At 36.6% G+C, this 24642-nt stretch overlaps 1 protein-coding gene across 1 annotated transcript in view; it reads left to right on the top strand.

Moving 5' to 3' along the window:
* ERCC8 (ERCC excision repair 8, CSA ubiquitin ligase complex subunit) overlaps positions 1–24642 on the top strand; it is a 62023-nt gene that overhangs the window by 1247 nt on the left and 36134 nt on the right. The window contains exons 2-5 of the mRNA XM_036742363.1: positions 7104–7199; positions 7967–8068; positions 18038–18161; positions 24250–24331. Coding sequence (XP_036598258.1) covers positions 7104–7199; positions 7967–8068; positions 18038–18161; positions 24250–24331 — 404 coding nt within the window. The remainder of the gene's footprint in view (positions 1–7103; positions 7200–7966; positions 8069–18037; positions 18162–24249; positions 24332–24642) is intronic.

Here is a 24642-nt window from a genome sequence, read left to right as displayed (position 1 = left end):
AAAGAGGACCATGACATCAGGGAAATGATGACATGACTTGCAGTTGACTTTGATTTAACTGAGGGAGGGCTGTGCAAGGTCACCAGCCTCACTTTCTTCCCCAGGGCCATCTGGGTCCAGTGGCCTGATATTCACCAGGATGACTGGAGATATCCTAGGATGCATTAGGAGACCCTGGCCCTTTTAGACTCAGGCCTTTTCCTGTACTCACTTAGAGTGAGATAATGCCCATTCAGTGAATAGGCCTTTTTAAGAAGTGAGTAAAGGGATGGCCCCTTTAATTAGAAAAAAAAAGAAAAAAAAATCAAGCTGGGAGGTGAAGACCTTCAGGGTTGCTGTTCCAAAGAGAAACTGTTACCTTTGACATTCACTCTAAGCCTGGAGGGCCCAAAATACAGCCAATAAGTGGAGCTTGGGCAGGGACAGATTATGAAAGCCTTTGAATGCCAGTCTTTTATATTTGATTTTGAAGGTAATAGGGAGCCAGTGGAATTTATTGAGTGGAGTATGAGAACGGTAAAATGGTCAGACTTGTACTTTAGGAAGATCACTTTGACAACTAAATGGACAGGAAGATGGATTAGAGTAAAGAGAGAGACTTGTGGAAGGCAGACCAACTAACAGGCTGTTGCAGTAATTCCATGCATTGAGAGAAGAGGCCCAGCACCAGGGTGGCAGCAGTGTCAAAGGAGAAAAGAGATCCAATTTGAGAGATTACGTGAAGGTAAAATCAGCAGGCTTTGGCCACAGATTGCTTATAGGGGTTGAGAGAGAGAGGAGAGAGAGAGTAAAAATGATGAGTTCAGTTTTGGGCAAGTTCTGTTTAAGATATCCACAGAAAATCCAGTTCAAGAGATGTGAGATTGGAGTTGGAAAAGAGGTTAGAGCTGTATAAGTAGATCTGAGAATTATTAGCATAGACATCATAATTGAATCCATGGAAGCTAATAAGATCCCCAAGTGAAATGATATGGAGGGAGAAGAGAAGCAAGCCCAGGACAGAGCCCTATGGGACTCCTACAGTTAGAGGGCATGCCCTGGGTAAAGATCCAGCAAAGGAGACTAAGAAGGAATGGTCAGATAAGTAGAAGGAGAAACAAGAGAGAGTAGTGTCCCAAAAACCTAAAGAGAGTATCTGGAGAAGAGGGTAATTGATACTGTCAGAAGCTTCAAGGGTATCAAGAAGGATAAGGATTGAGAAAAGGCCATTGATTTGGCAATTAAGAGATCATCAGTAACCAAGACTGCTACATTAGCACATGCTTAACAAATGCTTATTGATAATAGGGATTGTTTCAGCCTTTGTATTTCTATTGCCAATACCTAGCACAAGGCCTGGCAAGTAGTAGGTCCTCAATAAATGCTTATTGATTCAATATTTCCCTATGAAGTGATTCTTTGTTTACTACCTACAAACATGCTCAGGTCTCCCCATAAAGATCTTTGCTTGACCCTGCCATTCTTTAAAGTTATTGATTGTCATCTCTCTTCCTTTTCATTGCCTTATAGCCTTTAAGGCCCATTGTCTGCACCCTTTACCTGCATCCCATTGTCTGGGATGTAGTATATAAGGATTCTTCTCCTCCCTTTCCCTATTACATATGCCATTGTGTATTATGTTTTTATAATTCAATGTGCTAAGGTAATTTATAAAAATAATTTATGAAATATTTGGATATGATTCCAATTCTCAAATAGATTATTGTAGCTCCTCAAAGGACATTTAAGTTAATTATTGGTGAATATCCTAATAAAACTATGGAAATGTAAAATTTCCAATTTTCTAAAAGTATTCTCATTGAGATAATAGTCAATACCAAAACAAAAATAAATGTAGCCCATGAAATAGTAAATATAATGATGATTCCTTTCAGTTATTGGTAAAATCTGAAAATTTATTAAAATCTGAATAATTTCAAAAATCAAATCAATAAACATGTATTAAGTGGTTCCTTTGTGCAAAATAATGGAGGTAGAAAGAAAAAATTGAAATAGTCTCATGCCATAGAGCTTTAAAGGATTCATGATTTCATTTTGTGTAGGTACTTTCTACACCTTGACAAATAACAACACCTACATCCTTAGTAGATTATATTTATGAGTTACTGCACCCAAATTAATCAATCACCTCATGGCCAACCTGGTGATGAGCCTCTTTGAACATAGTTATGTTGGTTTTTGGAGACAGGTATGTCATAGTTCACCTCCAGATCCATACTCAAAGTCTCCTTATCTTGGTAACAAACTCCATAGCTTATGTTCTATCAATATAGTCTTTTAGAACCTAAGATTTTTTTCATCCCACAATAAGGAGTAAAATTTTGGTAGAGGAAAATCTGAACTAATGGGAAATTAGTATAGTTATTGCGATTCAAAACAGGATCTTATTCTGGAAGGGGCCTCAGAAGCCATCTAACTGGCCCACACGAACTTATAGATCATCATATTGAGACAAAAGAGGTTCCTATGGTAACGGAAAATAGGCGTCAGAACTGGGATTTGAACCCAGGGCCTCTGGCTCCAGAACCAGTACTCTTTCTTTTTTTTTATTTTAATTGGATTTTTTATTTTTAGTTTACAATACTTAGTTCTACATGTTCTTGAGTTTCATATTTTCTTCCCTTCCCCCACCCCAAAACGGCGTGTAGTCTGATATAGATTCTATATAACCTTTTGCATTAAACTTATCTACACAGTAGTCAAGTTGCAAAGAAGAATTATGACCAATGGAATGAATCATGAGAGAGAAGAAACAAAACCCAAAAAGAAGAGGAAAAAAAAAGAGAGCAAATAGTTTGCCTCAGTCTGCATTCAGACTCCACAGTTCTTTCTCCGGTTGTAGCTAGTTTTTTCCATCATGAGTCCTTTGGAGCTGTCTTTGAACCTTGTATTGCTGAGGAGAGCCAAGTCTATCAAAGTTAGTGCTCACAGAATCAATATGTCTGTGGTTGTATACAGTGTTCTCCTGGTTCTGCTCCTCTCACTCAGCATCACATCATGTAGGTCTTTCCAGGTTATTACGAAGTCCATCTGCTCCTCATTTCTTATAGCACAATACTATTCCACAACTTGTTCAGCCATTCCCCAATTGATGGGCATCCCCTTGATTTCCAATTCTTTGCCACCACAAAAAGAGCTGCTATAAACATCTTTGTACATACAGGTCCCTTTCCCACTTGTGTGATCTTTTTGGGATATAGCCCTAGGAGAGGTATTACTGGGTCAAAGGGTATGCACATTTTTATAGCCCTTTGGGCGTAGTTCCAAATTGCTCTCCAAAATGGCAGGATTTGTTCACAGCTCCACTAACAATGTATTGATGTTCCAGTTTTCCCCCATCCTCTCCAGCATTTATCATTTTCCTGTTTTGTCATGTTAGCCAATCTGACGGAAGAGATTTGGTACCTAAGAGTTGTTTTGATTTGCATTTCTCTAATCAATAGTGGTTTAGAACATTTTTTCATATGCCTATAGACATCTTTAATTTCTTCCTCTGAAAACTGCCTGTTCATATCCTTTGACCATTTCTCAATTGGGGAATGGCTTTTATTCCTATAAATTTGGCTCAGTTCCCTGTATATTTTAGATATGAGGCCTTTATCAGAGACACTAGTTGTAAAGATTTTCTCCCAATTTTCTGCTTCCCTCCTAATCTTTGTTGCATTGGCTTTGTTTACACAAAAACTTTTCAGTTTAACATAATCAAAATTATCCATTTCGCATTTTGTAATGTTCTCTCTCTTGTTGGGTCATGAATTCTTCCCTTTCCCATAGAGCTGATAGGTAAACTATTCTCTGCTCTCCCAAATTGCTTATAGTACCAGCCTTTATTCCTAAATCATGAACCCATTTTGACTTTATTTTGGTGTACGGTGTAAGATATTGGTCTATGTCCAGTTTCTGCCATACCATTTTCCAATTTTCCCAGCAGTTTTTGTGGAATAGTGAATTTTTAGCCCAGAAGCTGGATTCTTTGGGTTTATCAAAACCAGTACTTTTTCTACTACTACACAGGACTGCCTCCCTAATAAATGACAAATACATTGACTAGATTTAAAGAAAATGGACTTTTTTCCTAGTGTTTTCTCTTTTCTATTACAATATGTATTTACAAGTTTTCCTATAGCCCTCTTCCCTTTGACAGCTGAACTGCTTCAAAAAACTGCCTACATCTATTATCTCAATTGAAACTGCTTTCTTCAGAGTTAATAGTTATCTCTTATTGATAAATTCAATGGCCCTTTTTGAGTGCTTAATACTTCTTGACAGTTCTGTAACATTGGACACTGTCAATGAACCCCTCCTCGTTATTCTCTCTTCCTTGGGTTTTTGTGATACTGCCCTTCTGATTCTCCTCCTTCCAGTCTTAACTGTACCCTCTAAGTTTTCCTTACAGGATCATCATCCATGTCCTGTCCTGGTTGTGAATATAACTGCAATGGCAAGCAAAATGGGACTTTTCACTGTTCATTGTTGGAATGGGACAGGTGGGATCCTTATTGTCTTGGGGTGTTTATCAGCACCAAGACAATTGAGAGTCATTGAATTGTATATGATGTGGTGCTGGTGGTTGGAGCTTTCCCACACTGATTTCCCACACTCTAAATGGTGAGCCTCAAGTGCCCCAGGGCCTTAAGACAGGTGTATAAGATCCAAGGTTGGCCCTTGACTTTTAGGGGGTACACTCACTGAAAGAATGTGGGTGAGGAGACTCTGGGCAAGCCATTGAACCCACCCTACCGGCTTTGTAACCCAGACAGATACATGTTGGTGATTCTCTGGTAACTATGAATTGTGATTTGATCAGACAAGGTCTGCCTGTTGATGTTTGTAATTTCTGTTTGTATTTGCCTTGAAGTACCAGGGGCTGATCTTTTCCCCCTGAACTAGGTGAATGATATATGTATGTTTGATTAAACTGAGATCGTTAACCCCTTAAAGTTGCTTTCCTTAGAAAAGCAGATCAAAGAACCTGTGCTGGCAGCTCTTGTTATTGGGCTTGTTGGATCTTACACCTCAACAGCTGCTGCTAGCCAAATTGTTACTATAATAACCCAGTTCTAGGTTCTTTTTTCTTTCTGAGAAATCTAGATATCTAGACCTCATCTCAGTCCCTGACTTAGAGTATCCAAAGCAGAGCTCATTATCTTTCCTCCTAAACCCACCCACTCCTAACTTCCTGAATTCTCTTAAGGCAACATTCACCAAGGTCAGGAACCAAGGAATCATTCTTAATTCATCCTTCTTCCTTACCCCCCAAACACAAGCAGGTCCCAAATCTTGTCCATTCTACCCCCACAACATCCTTCACTTCCTTCTCCTTTTTGTTCAGCCACCACTTCACCTCTCACTTGGGCAATCACACTAGCCTTTTTTTCACACTTGTATCTTAATTTTTGATGTCGCTGCTTCCATTCATTCCCCTCACCAATGCTTCTTCTAAATCAATCTTTCTAAAACACAAGTCTGACTGTGTTACTCCCCTCCCTGCTCATGAAACTTCAGTGACTCCCAGTTACCTCAAAGGGAAAATACAAAATCCCCTATTTGTTATCTAAACGCTTCACAGTATGGATCTAACCTGTCTTTCCACGATGGCTACACATCACTCTCCCTCACATATACTGTTTCTTTTAGTCAGATTGGCCTACCAGTTGTTGGCTCTGAGCCGACATTTTATCACCTCCCTCTCTTTGCGTCTGTACCCCTCTATCTGGAATGCACTACTTTTTCATCTTTGTCTCTTGAAATTTCTAGCTCCCTTCAAGTATCAACTCAAGTGCCACCTCCTACATGATGCCTTTGCTGATCCTCCCTGATCTTAGTGTCCTCTCCCTCCTCCCCCAAATTACTTTTTATATATTTCTGTATTTACTCATCTGGTATTATTTACATAATCTGCCCTGCCCCCGCCCCCAATTAAATGTGAGTCCCGTGAGGACAGACACTGTTTCCCTTTTGTCGTATCCCCAGCAAAGTGGCTGACACATAGGCACACTCAACCAAAAAGCATTAAGTGCCTGCTGTGTGCTAGGCTCTATACTAGCCACTGGGATAAAATTACAATTCATGAAACAATCCCTACTTCCATGGGGGAGACAGCACTGACATAAAAGGGAACTACAGATGCTTAATGGTTATTGAATTAAATTTCCTCTCATATATTAGAAGCTTAGAATTGTATATTTTTTAAAATTTCCTTGAGCAAGCTTTTAGAACACTAGATTCTTCAATTTGGCAGGACCTTTAGAGGTCCTCTAGTCCAACCAGCTTGATATAGGATTCCCTCTGCAACATCCTTGTAAAGTGGTTTCCCATTATTTGGTTTCCAATGATAGGGATCCAGATAACACCCATGGAGTAAGTTTTCTGTCTTGTTGAGAGGGAAACATATTGTGCATTGATTAATGCTACTGTCAGAAAGGCACAAAGGGTTCTTGAGATCATTTTACCTGAACAATGAATCTCTTGTTTTTTTAACCAAATGGAGCTGGGGGGACTGTTTCCTTCTCCTAGGAGACCTGAAGTGAGTCTAGGACTGTGGTTAGACTTTTTAGAAAATCTTCCATTTTCCTGAATTTTGAAAATATAATTCAGAGATAACATGGGGAAGCAGCTACTTGAGACTTAGGACTCAAGTAAATGTCAAATTTACTGACAAAAGATCATCTGATTTGGCTCCTTCATTTTTTCAAGGGACAAAACTGAGGCCCAGAAAGATGATTTGCCCTTAGACAAAAAGTTCATTACTTACCTGAGTTGGGATTCAAATTCAGCTTTTTCGACTTAGCCATAAGCATGAGTATATTTTTAGTGTTTAACTAAATTTGTGAAAAATCTCTTTCTAATTCCAAATCTGTGAATCTGCAGAACTTCAGAAAGTGCTTTTCTGTGTTTTTAAGCAAAATACCTTTTTATTTAATTTAATTAGTAAAATCATACTAGGTCTCCGCTATAAGTATTAAGGTGAGGAAGGGGAAAATGTAAACCATAAAGTATTATTTTTCAGGGTTCCAACTTTACTGAAATTGAAAACCCCAACATTCTTAAATCATTTTTAATTTGTTCTTTTTTACTTCTAATTTTTATGTTTTTTCCTAAAGGGTCTTAAAATTGGAATTAAATAAAGACCGAGATGTGGAAAGAATACATGGCAATGGTGTCAACACCCTTGATATTGAACCTGTGGAAGGGAGATAGTAAGTTCATTTTGTTAATTTAATAGAATTTCTTTGTTAAGTAAATATAAGCCCATAGCATTGCCAGCAAAAATTGCCAGGAAAAGCCAGTCTTGAAGTGGTTAAAAAAAAAAAGGCTAAATCATTGGGATGTTTTAAATGTCATTTTCCATATGTGAGCAAAAGCTCAGTATGCATTGGCAAGTAAAGAGCCTGCACAGCTGGCTTCAATGAAGGGTTAGTCAATATTAGCACCACTATCTGAGTTGATGAGTTTATGTTTCTGCAGCCCTTGAAGATTGACAATGCACTTTGCAGGCATTATAGCATTTAGTCCTCATAAAGTAGGCTTTGCAAATAGTGTTTACCCATTTTAACATGAGGAAACTGGAGTTCACAGAGATTATGATCACGTGACTGGTAAGGGATGGACCTAGAATTCAAATTCAGGTCTTATTCCAGTCCAGTACTCCTGCTACACTTTATATTGTTGCTTGGCATAAAATTAACATGCTAAAGTCCTAAAAACCAATTTGTTCTCCTAGGATGGTTCGATGTGACTTCTACAAATTCCTTTGTAATTTGCTAGCAAACCATGTCTTTATGGGTAAACTCCATTTTGGTCCGTGTCAAATTATCATAAACTAGTTGTCTAAATAAAACTTTAACATTTAACTGCTTATTATTTCAGTTATTTGAAATTTATTCCCTTATTGGGAGTAAACAATCAGTTATCACAAATAAGTGGATAACATAAAATTTTAAAAGTGTCTTTTTTTTTTTGACAGCATGTTATCGGGTGGTTCAGATGGCATTATCGCACTTTATGACCTTGAAAACTTCAGCAGAAAAGTTCATTACACTTGCAGAGCTATTTGTTCTGTGGGCAGGTATGTATTCAAAATACAATTAGTTAGCAAAAAGCTAATATAAATATTTACTAGCATAAATGCAAATTTGAAAATAGCAATATATTAAATGAAAGGCTAAAATTATGTTAAAAAAACACTTAATAATTACTTCTGAATCTTCCAACGTTTGAAAAAATTAGCAAAAATATAAGCATAGTTGACTTTACATATTACTGTCCAAAAGACATCAGAGTATACTTTTAAAAATGGGAATTTGTAAATCTCTTTAGCATATTTTCTTTCTTTGCTTTCTGTCCTAGATCTTCAGTAATCCACATGTCCATCTTTTCTCGGGCATCCTGATGACTGACTACCCTTACTCTGGCTTCTATTGGCTCCCAAACTAATTTTGACTCTGTTATGATCTTCCACTTTATGATTTCCTATATACCACCCTAGAACCTCTCACTTTCCCTGACCTTCCAGCTCTCACTTCTGATAATCCACATCCTCGGTAACCCCACCATCTGTTTTCTCTCCTCTCCCTTCTTAATTACAAAAAAAAAAATGAAGAAATTTATGAAATCACACTGATTTCACCCACTATATAAATTTGTGATGCTTATTCTCAACTGCCCTTCATCCTCTCTTATTCTTCAGTGTCTCTCCTATCATGGCAGTTTTAAGACTTTTCCCTAGAAGTTCACAGCCTCTACCTTTCAGCACTTAAAGCACATTATCTGGCCTCTTGTTACATTGAAATTGAGCACATTTGATGAGTTTTCTGAACTCCTTTCTTTGATAACCTGAAACTTCTTAGTATTCTTGACCATTTTCTCCTTCCTTGAGACAGGAGTCTCAAGAAAAGCATTCTCTTCCCATTTCTGTGTCTGATCTCTGCTTGTGTCATTGTTCCCATCTTCTGACTTGTTCAAGAAAATATCCACTTTGTCTTCTACAACTTCAGTTTTTCTTTTTCCATTTGCTTTTAATTTTCCTACAAAAATTACCCAGCCATTAATAACTTACCACTCTGTAAATCCAGTCCCTGGCCATTAGTTACTGACTACATATCAGAAGTATATTCCCTCTGGTGGAGTTTAAATGAAGAAATGCATACAGTATTGTTGCTCTCTGGATTGAATAAGAAAGCCATTTCCCTTTCAGTCTTGATGTTCTTAATGTAAGTTAAGAGGAAATCTTTATTTATTACTCAGGTTTACCTGATATAAAACAAAACAAAACAAAATGCCTTTTCTCAATCCTTTTAATACTGTCCATTGTCATTTTCTCCATGAAAATCATATTTCTTAAAAAAAAACAAAAGTTCCTATCAAGTAGTTCCAATTTCCATCCACTCATGATCCTTAACTATTTTTCAGTCTGACTCCATGTCAGCTAGTCAATAAACTTTGAGCACTTCGTATGTGCTGGCACCTTGCTAAGCACTGGGAATACAAAAAGAGGCAAAAGACAATCTCTGCCCTTGAGGAGCTCACAATCTAAAAAAAGAGACAAAAACAAACAAATATGTATAAACAGGTATACACAGAATAAATAGGAAATAATTAAGAGAGAGAAAGGCACTAGAATTAAGAGAGGTTATAGAATGCTTCCTGTAGTAGATGGGATTTTAATTGGGAATTGGAAGGAACCAGGGAAACTGGGAAGGACAGCATTTAGGTATGGAGGACAGCTAGAGAAAATGCCTGGAACTGAGAGACGAAGTTTCTTATTCATGAAACAGTCAGGAGGTCAGTGTCACTGGATCAAAGAATACATGTTGGGGAGTAAGGTATAAGTAGAGTGGAAAGGTTAGAGGGGGCTAGGTTATAAAGGACTTTGAACGTCAAACAGAGCCTTTTGTAGTTGTTCTTAGAGGCAATAGCAAACCATTGGAGTTTATTGAGTAGGTAAATGATATGGTCAGACCTGTGCTTGAGGAAGATCACTTTGGTGGCTCAATGGAGGATGGATTGGAGTGGGGGGAAACTTGAGGAAGGCAGACCCACCAGCAAGCTATTAAGGCATGAAATGATGAGAGCCTGGACTACAGTGATTATAGTGTCAGAGGAGGGAAGGGAGTGTTTTCAAGAGATGTTGCAGAGGTGAAACTGACAGGCCTTGGCAAAAGATTGGAGGTGTGGGGGGGAGTTAGTGAAAAATCTCATATGACTCCTAGGTTTCATGCCTGAGGGACTGGGAAGATGGTATTGCCCTCTACAGTAATAAGGAAGGTGGGGGAGAGGGAAAATTGTTTAGGGGGAAAGATAATGAGTTCTGTTTTGATCATATTGAGTTTGAGATGTCTTCTCGACATCCAGTTTGAGATGTCTGAAAGGTAATTGGAGGTCATCAGAGAATTTGGGGCAAGATAGGTAGATTTGAGAAATATCAGCACAAAGATGGTAACTAAATCCATGGGAGCTGAAGTAGTTTAAAGGGACAAGAGAAGAGGACCCAAGAGAGAATCTTGTGGGACACCTATAATTAGAGGGCATGATCTGGATCCACCAAGGGAGACAGAGAAGTGGTTATATAGGCAAGAGAATGAGAAGAGAGAGGTGTCACATCCAGTCTTCTCACAGTCCTAACAATCCTTTTCTGGACGTGCCAGAAGTTACCCGTTAGATGGTCAGGGCTCTTTCTAGAGTCTTTCATGGCTTCTGTCTCTGTTGATGTTGCCTAAAGTTACCTTGGGCCCTTTGGCTGTCATGTCACATTATTGAATCACATTGAGTCCGTTTCAGTAAAACCCTCATTTCTGTTTCACACATGCTGTCGTATAGCCATGTTTCCTATATCTTCTACTTGGGCAATTGATCTTTTTAACCCATGTATTGGATGTAGCTTCACTAATCTCTCATTCTGGATAGAGACTACTGAAAAGTTCGATTCAAAAAGAGCATCTCAGATAGTGATCTGCAATCACTATCCCCAAAAATGAAATCACACTTTGGTGAGTACACTGTGACCAGGATGCATCAAATCTTTCAGCTGGACATGGGGGCTGGAATTTCTTGCTTTCATTCAAACTTTAATCCTCCATTTTCCTCAGCCTCCTTAAGGCAGGCTTTCCCCTAAGGCATATCCAGTCTTCTGGGTTTCTTTATTGAGACACCCACAAAACTGTCAGGGACCTGCACCCAACACATTCTCAAACTACTCAAGGATCCTTACCTGAATACCCAGGTTCCCTGATAGCATCCTACATTCCGTCTCAGCTTTTGAATCACAGTGCTTGCTTCTGCATCATCTCCATCTCTGAAATTGTATTCATACCTCTCTCTACCCTCTTTGTTCTCAGCATGTTCTTAATAGCTCTAAACTGTATTGAATATTTCCAGGTGCCAGCTTCATAACCCTTTCTTCTGTGCTAAGGCCCAGCCTCAAGAAAATACCCAAATTCTTCTTTTATAACCTGGTATGTGCAGGGGATGGTGATGTCCAATTCCAGGCAGCTATGAGTCTTCTTGCAGGGGAGGAGTGGCATGGGATAGAGAGAGAGTGTAAGGCTTGGAGTTGGGAAGACCTGGGCCCTAATCCTACCCTTGATACTTAGAAACTTTGGATCTGAGTCACAGAACCTCTATAATCCTCTAGTTTCTTCCCTGTTGTACCTACCTCACAGATTTTCATAAGACTCTAAAGAAAGAATACACATGAAGCGCTTTGAAAATCTTAAAGGACTCAGGCCTCCATATTGCTACCCAGCCCTTTTCCCACCATACCTTCTCTACTCAGACTATCATCTTCCACCTCCCCTGTTTTTCAGCTCTCCTTTATATGTTACCTTGCCCCATTAGAATGTAAACTCCTTGAGGGCAAGGACTGTTTTGCTTTCTTGTATTTGTATCCCCAGTATTTAGCACAGTGCCTTGCATATAGTAAATGATTAATAAATGCTTTATCTATCTAAAAACCAACTATCACTATTTTGTCCAAATGGTCTTCTCCTACCAAGAGACCCATCATTTCTATTTCAGCAGTCAGTTCCACTTAATTGGTTAGAATTGGGTCCAAACAATACTTCTGGTTGCCATGTCCTCTCACTTTTTTAAGAATCAAATTATCATTAGGGAAAGTCAAAAATTCATCCGCTGTTGCACTTTCAGCAGAAAAATTGTTGTCTGAATACTTGAAGTCCTCCATCACTCTCTTAGCATGCCCCAGTGCCAGGTATGTGATCTGTTTTCTAAACAGTCACTACTTCCTCTTTTTGGTCAGGTCATTGTAGTATTCTCTTTCCACAGTTTTATTGCTTCTTTTTCTCCTCCCATTGATCCTCACCTAGATGTTTTCCCCTCTGCTTCCCCTTTCAGGTTAATGAATTTCCTTATATAATAATAATTGACATTTACACAGTATTTTAAATTCTGCGAAGCACTTCACATATATTCTCTCAAAGCTTCACAGCTACCCTGTAATTCAAGTACTACAAATGACACGTGAAGAAACTTACACACTCAGAGAAGTTAAATGACTTGTCCATAGGCATGCAGCTAAAAGGTGTCAGAGGTGAGAGTTTGAGTTCAGGTCTTCCCAACACACAGTCTAGTTATGTAACCATTTTACCACACTGCTTCTCACATGAGTTTATAGTCTTAATATACAGTGCTTATGGGCCTCATTAGGGATGCTGCATTTGTAGCTAATAGTACATTATTTCTATGTCTTTCTCACCTCCTATATCCAATTCTTTTAAACTTACTCTCTAAGTAGTTCTCAAATCCATCATCTCTCTATTTCCATGCTTGTTTCAGCCTCTCATTACCACCTATAAGGACTTTTTGGCTGCAGCCTCCTAATGTCTTCCTACATCCACTTCCTTTTCTGAATAGGACACACTTTGTACATAGTAGGTACTCAATAAATGTTCATTGAACTGAATTATATTTAACTCTTTACAGTTCAATTTGAGTCATCTTCTGTAAAGAAATTATGATTTCTTCACCTAATTGGAAAAAATCTAGAGTTAAACCTGATTCCTAGTGACATTTTAGGGAAAACATTTTGATGACTAGATAAGTAATCAGGCAGTCCACATTTTTCACTGCTGCGCTCATTCAAAGCTATCTAATTAGCACCCATACCTCAGTTTCTTGTTTTGTCTGTTCATTAAATAGTTTCAGTTAATACCACAGCAAGCAAGCCAGTGAACCAGGATATAATGTCTTATCCATGTGTTTACAATTCTTTGAAAATGTCTTTAAGACCAAGAGGATGTGATAATTATTTTGCAATATAAATGCTTATATTTAAATAGGCCTTAAAAATTGCAAAATGCTTCACTTTGTCTTATTTGATTTCTGTAATATCCCTGTAAGGTAAGTAGCATAAGTGTTATTATCCCTAGTTTGTGGTTGAGAAAATTGAAGATTAATGAATTTGTGAATTACCCAAGATCGCATAGCTCTTGATTGGTAGTTCCAATATCTGTACCTGGCTTCTAAACAGTGTTTTGTTTCTATCTTTTTTTTGGAGGGGGGAAGGCAGGGAAATTGGGGTTAGGTGACTTGCCCAAGGTCACACAGCTAATACATGTGTCAAGTGTCTGAGACCGTATTTGAACTCAGGTCCTCCTGACTCTAGGGCCGGTGCTCTACTCACTGCACCACCTAGCTGTCCCGTTTTGTTTCTATCTTGCTGGAATTTGAAGCTCTGAGACCTTTTTATTCTGGTCACCTGTGTTTTATCATATCCTAAGCAGAGGTAAAGAAGCAAGAAAAGTAAAAGAAAAAAATACTGGGTTAGCATGTGAGGCTGTTCTAAAGTCACTGCCCTGCCTCCAATTACTAGAGAAATTTATAGACGCATTAGTTCATATTTCCTCAGACAGTGTTTTTTAAGAATCCTGGGGTATCTAAAGCATCCCCCAAAAGATCATCTAAAGTATAAGAAGGAAAAGCAAATTATTGTTAATTCAATGTTTATTTAATGTGTATTATCCTATACTAAAGTCCTACTCTGATACTTATTAAATTGAATTTAGTAAACAGTTGTAAGCAGAACTGCGTAGTGGATTGGGAGCGAACTTCAATCAGGAAGATCTGGGTTTGAGTCTGGCCTCTGACACATATTGGCTTTGAGTGCACCAGGTAATTTTCTTAGGCTGTAAGTTGCAAAACAATTGATGATCTTAATTGGTAGGTGTTTCCTTACTACTTCTTTACACTAAACCACAACTGCAGACCAAAATGAATCCCTAAACATTTAAGTACTTAGCGTATAAGGCACTATGCTGTGCTGTAGGGATACATAGACAGAAATGAATCCCTGCCCTCAAGGAGCTTATGGTTTCCTCGGAAAAACAATGTGTACACAGATAAGTGAATATAAGGTAATTTCAGGAGAGAGAAAACAGGAACAATTGGGGAGGGTGGTGCAGGGAATGAGGAAAGGCTTAGTGTAGGATGTGCCACTTGACCTGAACCTGAGAGGGTGAGGGGAAAATTTATCTCAGGTATAGGCGCTGCATTTGAGCAAAGTGTAGTAAGCCATTTTGATTAGGTTATGCAGTGCATGAAGGGGAATGATATCATTCTCCAGAGGTAGGAGAGAGCTGGATTGTAAAGTGCTTTAAATGCTAGACTGAAGAGATGGCATATCATCCTAGAGGCCCTAGGAAGCTATGAAGAATTTTAAGCAGAAGAGTAGGTCCGCCTTTTTTCTTGGGAATATAAATTGGCATTTGAGTGGAGGATAAAGCATTTAGGAGACTAGTAATAGACAAATACCTTAACTAAGATGTTAGCCATGTAAGTAGAGAGAAAGGGTTAGATGCAAGAGATATTGTAAAGGTAGAAATGACAAGATTTGGCAGCCAATTGGATGTGTGGAGAGGGTAAAATGGAGGAGTCCAGGATAATTTTGAGATCATGAATCTGAGACTAGAATGATGTTGGTGCCTTCTACAGAAACAGGAAAGTTTAGAAGAGAGTAGAAGAGGGGGGACAAGAATGACTTTGTATTTGGACCTGCTGTGTTTAAGATGTCTCTGGGAATTCCATTTTCAACTGTCCAGTAGTCAGTTGTTTATAAAAGACTAAGGTTCAAGGGAGAGAGTAGGACTGGGTATAAAGATTGGGGAGTCATTTGTATAGATTTGATAGTTAAATCCATGGGAATAGATGGGGTTGCCAAGAAAGAGAATATAGAGGAATAAGAGAAGACAAGCCAGGACAGAACCTTTCAGAAAACCCTGAGTTAAGGGACATACTGTGGGTGATGATCCAGCAAGGTAGACTGAGGAGCAGTCAGACAGAAGAGAGTAGTGTTATGAAAACCCAGAGGGGACTGGATATCTAAAAGGAGAGAGGTTGAGGAGGATTAGGAGTGATAAAAGACCATCAGATTTGGCAATTCAAAGATGATTGGTTATGGGAGTAAAGCAAGGATGCCCACTTCCCCCCTATTATTTGACATAGTTCTAGAAATGCTAACAACAGCAATAACGCAAGAGAAAGATATTAAAGGCATAAAAATAACTAAAGGGAAGAGAGAAATCTTCCTTATTTGCTGATGATATGATACTTTGGGAAATTCTAGGGAATCCACAGAAAAACTAACTGAGATAATAATTTTAGCAAATTTGTAGGCTACAAAATAAATCCTCAAAAATCAACTGCATTTCTATGTAATAGCAAAACCAGATAGAAAGGGAAATTCCATTTCAAATAACAAAAAAATGTGTAAAATGTCTAGGGATTAATTAATCTACCAAAGCATATGTATAGATTCAATTACAAAATGTTCCTAAAGAAATAAAGAGCAACTTTAAAAGCAGAAGAGTATACAATATTCATGACTGGGCTATGCCAATATAATAGAAATTATAGTACTACCAAAGTTAATTTATATTTTTAATGCTACACAGATCAAATTATCAAAATAGTATTTTATAAAAATTGATAAAATAGCAATTCATTTGGAAACAACAGAAGATCTAGAATATCCAGGGAAATGATGAAAAGGGGTAGGAGCAAAGGAGGAATAGCACTTCTAGACCTCAGACTCTAAGTAGCAATCATCAAAACCTTCTGGCGATGGTTAAAAAATAGATAGATTGTGGAACAAGCTAGACAGGAGAATTAGAAACAATAAAACTCAATAAACCAAAAAATAAGTTATTTAGCAAAGAACTCTATTTGGTTAAAACTACTAGGAAAACTGGAAAGCAGTCTGGCAGAAAGTAGGCTTAGACCAGCACTTACGCCATGTTCCACAGTACATTCTGAATGGATACATGACCTTGATTTTAAAGATCATACTATACAAAAATTAAAATAGAACCAAATTATGTACCTTTCACATCTATGGGTATGAAATGTATTCTGAACCAAACAAGGGACAAAGGTATTTACAGAAGATAAAATAGATAACTTTGATTACATGAAACTGAAAAGTTTCTGCATAGAGAAAATTAATGTACCTAGGCTAAAAAAGAAAAGCAGTCACATGGAAAATAATCATTGTATCAAATTTCTCTGATAACTAAATTTCTCTGATATATAGATATTCAAGATATATAAACAATTAACACACACACACACACAACCAAAAAACAACCCCTAATAGATAAGTGGGCAAAGGAGATGAATAATTCTCAAAAGAAGAATTGCAAACTAAAAACAACCACCTAAAAAAGTTCCAAATCATTGATAATAAGAGAAATATAAATCAAAACAACCCTAAGGTTGTATCTCACACCTTGCAGATTGGCAAACATGAAAAAGATGAGAATATTCAGTGTACAGGGTGTCCCTAAAGTCTGGACACATAGGCAAAAATGCATATTTTGAAATATTTGGAATATTAACAGACTTTGACCCCCTTGACTTATTTTTCTGGGGTACGTATGCTAAAGGAGAAGGTGTACTCAATGAAAATCACAGATGCATCACACTTGATTGAACGCATAAAGAGTGAATGTGCTAAAATTGACGGCAATGTGGAGTTACTGCATCGAGTTCACACGAATCTTGCAAAGTGCATCAACCTTTGCATCACAAATGATGGAGATCATATTGAAGATGTTATTTGTTAATATTCCAATTAAATAAAATGTTGTTGAAAATTTAATTCATTTCATTTCTTGAAAATATACATTTTTGCCTATGTGTCCAGACTTTAGAAACGCACTGTAGAAGGCATTGTGGGAAGATACTACATTGGTTCATTAGTGGTAGAACTGTGAATCAGTACAACCATTTTGAAAAAAAAATTTGAATTATGCAAATAAAGTGACTAAAATGCCCATACCCTTTGACCCAGAGATCCCATTACTGTGATTATACCCCAAAGCAACCATTGATAAGAAGAAAATCGCCATATACACCGTATTTATAGCAGCACTATTTTTGTGATAGCAAAGAATAGGAAACAAATTATATGCTTATCAGTTGGAGAATGTGATGCTGGACAAAATGTGATCCTTGACTATAATATTTTTGTGCTCTAAGAAATGATGAATGTGATGAATACAGAGAAGCATGGAAAGAGTTACATGAACTGATGGGCAGTGAGTAAGTAGAACCAAGAAGATAATATAACAATATACAACAATGTAAAAGGAAAGAAAAATTTGCACACAAAAAATCAAAAGTTTATGTTGCAAAATTACAAAGAGTAATGGATTAAAAGAAAACATTCAGTGAGGAGACACTTCTTCCTTAGCCATCTGCAGAGGTGAGAGAGCCGGAGTTGAACATTGTACATATTTTTAGATGTGTTGATCACTGATGCTTATTTTTTTTATTGTCCTTAAAAATACTATTTGTTATATGAGATGGCTCCCTGGGAAGCAGAGGGGGATGATACTGTGGGCAATTATGGTGATGTTAAAAAAAAATCAATAAAAACTTATTTAAAAAGAGATCATTGGTAACTTTGAAGTGACCAGGTACAGTGCAGTGATGCAGTCAAAAGCCAGGTTGGTGACTTCAGGATGAAGAATAGTGTTTTGTTTGGGACATTTGGAACCTAATATTGTCTATTCCTGCTTTGTAGAAACCATCCTGATGTTCACAAATACAGTGTAGAGACAGTACAGTGGTATCCTCATGATACTGGCATGTTCACCTCAAGCTCATTTGATAAAACTCTGAAAATATGGGACACAAACACATTACAGGTAAGTAAATTTAAATCACTCAAAGGATGAAGGATAATCCAATCCTTGGTCTATTTGCTGATATTGCTAGTAAGGTTGACAGTTGTGACAGCATTGAAAACTAATACAATCTAACTAGACATAAGCAAGACAGTGAAAATTCACATGATACTTTGGGTAAGTTACTTTATTCATCTTTATTACCAATTTTTATTTTTATTTATTTATTGTGGGGTGCTGCCAATTTTTAAAAGAAAAGAGAATGTTAGTCCTAATGTTTATTTATAGACAAAATGTATTTATTTAAATCTATCAGTGTTATGGCTAACCATCTCATCTTCTTTAAAAACAGGCAAGAAAGGCAATGTAGCATCACAGAAAACTGACTGTAAAGCAAGACTTTGGCTCAGGACTTACTTCTCCCACATACTAACTTCATGACCCTGGACAGGTCATTTGCCTTTTCAGTGCTCTAGGCAACTCTAAATTATAGAGGCAACCTAATTATAGACGAGCAACTCTAAAATATACTGTAATTTGCAAAGAAGGTGCTAATCTGAACTGGTAGATATTCTTCACCCCAAAATTTCCTCTAACCAATAAAATTATTACACGTGTATGCATGCACGTATGCATATGTGTGCATGTATTTGGCAGGCCTTTAGTTCTTCTTGCCTATAGGATGTTCATAACAAACTCAACATGTCTAAAACTCATGATTTCTCACATACCAGATTTCCTATTTCTATGTATGATCCTTCTCTTAAGCACCGTAAGTTGGAATTCTTTCTGCAGATTTCTTTAATTCTTCTTTGTCTTTTATTCCTTAAAGCTCAGTCGTTCACTAAGTCTATAAATTCTTTCCTCAAAAATATTTTTCATTCATCTCTTCTTCATTACTGTTGCCATCCTAAATGAGGCCCTCATTTCCTCATACCTAGATAGCTTCCTGTTTTCTTTTCTCTGTTTCTATTATATCCCTCTATAGTTTGTTCCCACTACCACCAGATTAGTCTTCCTAAAACCCTGACTTCATCAAATTACTTCCTTGTTGAAAAAATTGCCTTTTTCCTCATTACTTAGAAGAGAAATTTCTCAGTCTGGCATTTAATGTTTACATTGATACTGATAATAGCTCACATTTCTGTAACATGTTACAGTTTACTAAAGTTCTGCTCTGATACCTCATTCTACTCTGGTCACCATAGGTGACACCGATCTCCCTAAAGCTACCAGCAGAGTGCATCTTCAGGTACTACCAAGATTGAAAGGCTTTGAAGAGAGAATCAGGGATGAATTATATATGCTTATTATCCAAGGACAAGCCCAACTAAGTATGCAGGGGCTCCATCACCAGGTTAGCCACAGGGTAATGAATTTTTTGATTATCAAATTCTTGAAGACAGTCTGTTGAGGGGCTGTGATTTGCATCGGTGGAGATGCAACAATATAATAGATGCTTGAAATATCAAAGTATTTACAGTTTACATAGGGCTTTCTTATATATTATCTCATTTGATCCTTACTTTTGAACGATCACCTTGTTCCTGCAAAGTAATTAATTTAAATCTTATTGTTCCCATTTTATTGCTGATGTAGCTGTGAAGTTCTTAGAGATAGTGGTCTACCCAGCCTCATACAGCTATAACAGCAACACCATAACTACACCTCTCCTCCAATACAACTTTATTTCCTGATATTCCAAAGTATGAAATATCTACCACTGTCAGGGGTGGGAAACCTGCAGCCTCGAGCGACATGTGGCCCTCTAGGTCCTCAAGTGCAGCCCTTTAACTGAATCTCAACTTCACAGAACAAATCTCCTTTAAAAAAGGATTTGTTCTATGAAACTTGAACTCAGTCAAAAAGCCTCACCCAAGGACCTAGAAGGAGGTGACAGGTTCCCCACCCCTGGTCTAGGTTGATCTCCTACTACCTTTTAAATATTGCAGGACCATTATGGGCTATAAGTCTTTACTTGGCTGCCTCAGGCCTTAGAATGCTCTTTCATTGTCTAAATTCAAGCATTAATTGATGTTCCTTTTTCCTTCCTTCCTTCCTTTCCTTCCACAATGACCTCCCTTTTCTGTAAATTTCTATTGTCTTTACAATCTATTTACATATTATTTGCTTTGTGAAATGACTATTACAATCTGTCTTTCTAACTAAATTAATGTTCTATGCTCTGTATCTCTCAGAGTATTAGGCACAAAGCAGGCTAATAATGACTCATTGGAAGAATAAATCATATTGAACAGTATAAAAATATGAATCTAAAATACTAGTCAACATTAGAGTAACATGGCCTTTGTTAATTAAAATTCTGAACTTTTGGAAAATGTGTGGTAACCCAGTATGTACATAAGCAACTTTATAGCTCAAAATTAAATAGTATTTGCTTATTATCATTAATTTGACCTGGGCTGTATTTGAATAGACTTAAGTAGAAAGAAAAATAGAATCTAGGAATGTGCCAAGACCTAAAAATAAGAATCAATACATGTTGGGTTTTTTTTTTTTCAATTTTCTACTGCTAGCTATTTAAAGAGCTGTTTTTTTGTTGGTGGATGATAAATATTATCTTATGTGGGTAAGTGTAGAGGGCTAGACAGCAACTAAATTTTTGGCAAATCTGACCATTTTCTCAAAAAATTTTTTTCTAGTACTAAAGAAAATGCTCAGAAATTTCTATAAAAACAGTAATTCTATAAAAATCACACTTAAATCTTACAGAAAAAATTTTCTATAGTGTAAGGAAACATACTCTTCAAATAATTTTTAAAGCAATATTTTCTCATAATTTTATCTTGAAAGATTTATGTCTAATATATGTTAGCTAATAAAGCTTATTAGGCATTACCCTTGGATTGTGCAACATTATTTTGCTTTGATTTTCTTAGTTTATAAAGTTTTTGATAAGGAATAAAATGAGGTTTCTAATGAAAGAAGCAGTGACTGCCACCCTAACATTGCAAAAGGGAACTTGTTTCTCAACCAAGAAATGAAAATATGTTAAAAAAAAATTAAATATACCATAAATAAGATGCAATAGAACATTAAAAAAAAAAGGAATGAAAATGCATCCATTACTTTCATTTTCTTCTTTCCTGGTACAGACTTTGAATACTTTTCCGCATGTATTCAATACAGAGGAACTAAATAGAAAATGCATTGTTTAGATAATAAGAAAAACCCTTTATCTCTTATTTTGACTATTGTAAACACAATTAACTTTGCTAAATTAAATTTCAAGGAGAAATCATTAAAAATATTTGATAGATAATTTTGAAAATTTGCTTTTTTTCTACTTTTAGATTATTAGTATTTGTTTAAAATATATCATTGAAAATGAATGCAAGGCAGATATAGAGTGCTTTAAGAATAGAAATTAATGTCTCATCTATTTAAGCTTTCTCTGTAGCAGTTTTGGTCTGTTAGCATATAAATAAGAATCATAGGATCATATATTTAGATCTGGAAGAGATTTTAAAGGTTATTCAGTCCAGCCTTTTTATTTTACAGATTAGAAAACTGAAGCCCAGAGAGGTTATAACTTGTCAGTCTAATAACAGTCTGATGTAGGAATTAAACCTAGATCTTCCTAATTTGAAGTCAAATGCTCTATCCACTATACCAAAGTTAAAGGAACTCCTTCATTTTATGTCAGTGTAACTTCCCTCCTCTTCTCCTTCACTTCCTTTTTCCTTCCCCAAGAAATAGTATACTGACCCAGCCAGCTCAACTTCATGTCTGAAAGTGCCACTTATAAATTATTTCATAATTTTTCTCCGTGATATGAACCTCACAAGGATAGGCTCATACCCCATCATCCCTAATTTCCCTTAATAGTCTATTATACTTTTAATATATAGTTTCTTCCTAGCAGTTGTTTTTATACTAACAATTTAAGGGAATATAACTTTGTAGGACCTTATGATCCATTTTGTAGGTTTTCCTCAAATTTTACAATATAATATTATTATCCAACATTAGGCCCAAAGCTCTATGGACAGTACTCTAAGGTACTTTGCTTTTTAAAAAAAAAAAAAGTATTTTACTTATTCTGCATTTAAACACCAATCCAAAAGGTAAGCATTTCTGTATATAAAGTCAAGCCTAAAAAGAGGATTGTATATGAAACCATGAACCTATTCCATGCAACTTACTATTTTTAAAGTATGTAATAAATTTACCTTCTTTCCAAATTATCTTACTTGTTTATGCTTCCTTCTATTCTCTTCTGTGCGTTTTTAAAAATGTTTTAATTGCCCCATTTTTTCTTTTGGGGGGTAATCACTATCGTTAGCCTTCATAACCCTCCTTTTCCACGTAAAAGAAGAAATACTGCAAAGGATGAGGAAGGAGTTCAAATGCCATTGAACTACAGGTAGGATCACATAAGACCTAGCAGTAAAATATTATATATTGCAAAAGGTATAGGCTTGTGACCGAGAATAACTCACCTTGCAAAGCTGAGTATAATACTAATAGAGGGAGAAATGGACCTTTAACAGAAGAGGACTTTGAAGCATTCTCAATAAAAAATAAAAGGGTTTTTTCCCCCTCTTCTTTATGTGGAAACTGAGGGCTTTGGCTAAGTCATTCCTGGGACTTTTCTTTTGGGGATTTCTTTCCAGAGGTGATTAGTTGGTGGCTTTTCTGTTTCACTTTGCCTTCTGGTCCTAAAAAATCTGGACAGTTTTCATTTGTGATTTTTTAAAATCCAGTGCCTGCGGGTTTTTTTTTTTTTCCTAATCATGATTCTCAGAGTGTCCAATGATTCTTAAATTCTCTCTCCTGGAGATATTTTCTATGCTGTTTTTGATAGAAGTAATTTTACACATGCTTCTAATTTTCAATCTTTTGATTTTGTTCTAACATTTCTTGCTGTGTTATGGAATTGTTGATTTTTTTATTGGTCTGCTCTAATTTTCGGGAAGTCTGTTACTTAGGTAAGATTTACCATTTTCTTCTCTAAGGTACTTATTTATTCATCTTCTAATTCTTTCCTCCACAGCTTTCTTTTTTTTTTCTCTCTCTCTCTTTGTCTTGCTTCCTTTTAGATATTCATATAGTCCTTGCAGAAAATCCATTTAATTCTCTTTTAGGTTGGAATTTTAGATGTGTCTGAATCTATTCTTTAAAGTACTTTATATTTTCTTCAGTTTATTCACACCTCCTACACTAATTCAGATTTTGAGATTTGTGCCAGGGTCATTCTCCATCTCCTATTGTGATTTTAGGTGGAATAGCCAGCTATGCTTGACCAAAACCTTGTTTCCTCTTCTGACCACCTCTAGGGTTTGTCTACACTAAGAGCATTATTAGGTTTTGGGACCCCCTGGAACTTTGAGATTCAGACTAATGGATCCTTAGCTCCTTTTCCATCATTTCATGATCTAGTCTTGCAAACGTTGGAGTCTTAGGGTCTCATATGCCCTATTCTGAGCACTGCTAAACCTGAATTGGTGCCTGCACCCAATGAGTCCACTGAGTTTCTGACCATTCTGGGCTTTCTTGTAGAAACCCTTCACTCTTGATGAATCTGGATACAGAGCTTTTCAGGCTAGGAGTGTCTCTGGTTCATCTCTGGTCAACTCATAGGCTTCAATTTTGTGGTGGCACTGACATTTCTGACAGAACCTCATTGCCTTTAAGCTTTTGGCTGACATTTTATGTATTCTTGCATGGATGAAGTCGCTCTAACTTCTCGCTGAATTTCTTATTCATTATTCAGTCTGGTGCAAATATTTAGGTTTTTGCTGGGCTAAGTATGTGGGAACTGAGCTGTCTGCTTCCATTCTGACAGCCATCTTAGCTGAAAGTACCCAAGATATTTTCATAAAGATATATTACGTGTACTGAAATTCTTGACATATCGAAATTGTGTTTTGTTATAGAAGGTTATTTCACACATTAAAAAAGGGAAGCCAAAAAAGTATTGGAAATCTGTTTGAACTTGTACTAAAGATAACATAAAAATATAAGTATATTGTCTATTCATTTACAAATAATCAGATAGTTTCTAAAATAAGTAGGGAGGAAATATGTTTTTATTATTATTTTAATCAGAACTCAACCTTTATAAACATTGTCTTTTGATTGTCAGCCTGCAGATGTATTTCATTTTGAGGGAACAGTCTATAGTCATCATATGTCTCCAGTTGCCACCAAACACTGTTTGATAGCAGGTGTGTATGTAACTATAATTAAACTGATATATTTTTCCTAAATCAGAAATTTATTTTTTTTACATACAGCATATTTAGGTATAGCTCAGGTAAGAATGGTAGGATTTTTTGTTTGGTTTGGTTTTAAAAATTTGTACAGCATTTACCCACCTTCTAAGAGAGATGCAGAATGAGACATAATACTTCTAGACATGACCATTGTGGTAAATAGTTTTGTATGACTAGATATATTTGTTAAAATAATTTTTTCTTTTTTTTTTTCACTAGTGGAGGAGGGGAGAGGGGGAGAAAATAAATTGTTAATTGACAAA

The sequence above is a fragment of the Trichosurus vulpecula genome, chromosome 1 (assembly GCF_011100635.1).
Source record: "Trichosurus vulpecula isolate mTriVul1 chromosome 1, mTriVul1.pri, whole genome shotgun sequence".
In the NCBI taxonomy this organism is placed as follows: Eukaryota; Metazoa; Chordata; class Mammalia; order Diprotodontia; family Phalangeridae; genus Trichosurus; species Trichosurus vulpecula.
This window is presented reverse-complemented; position numbering and strand designations above follow the sequence as displayed.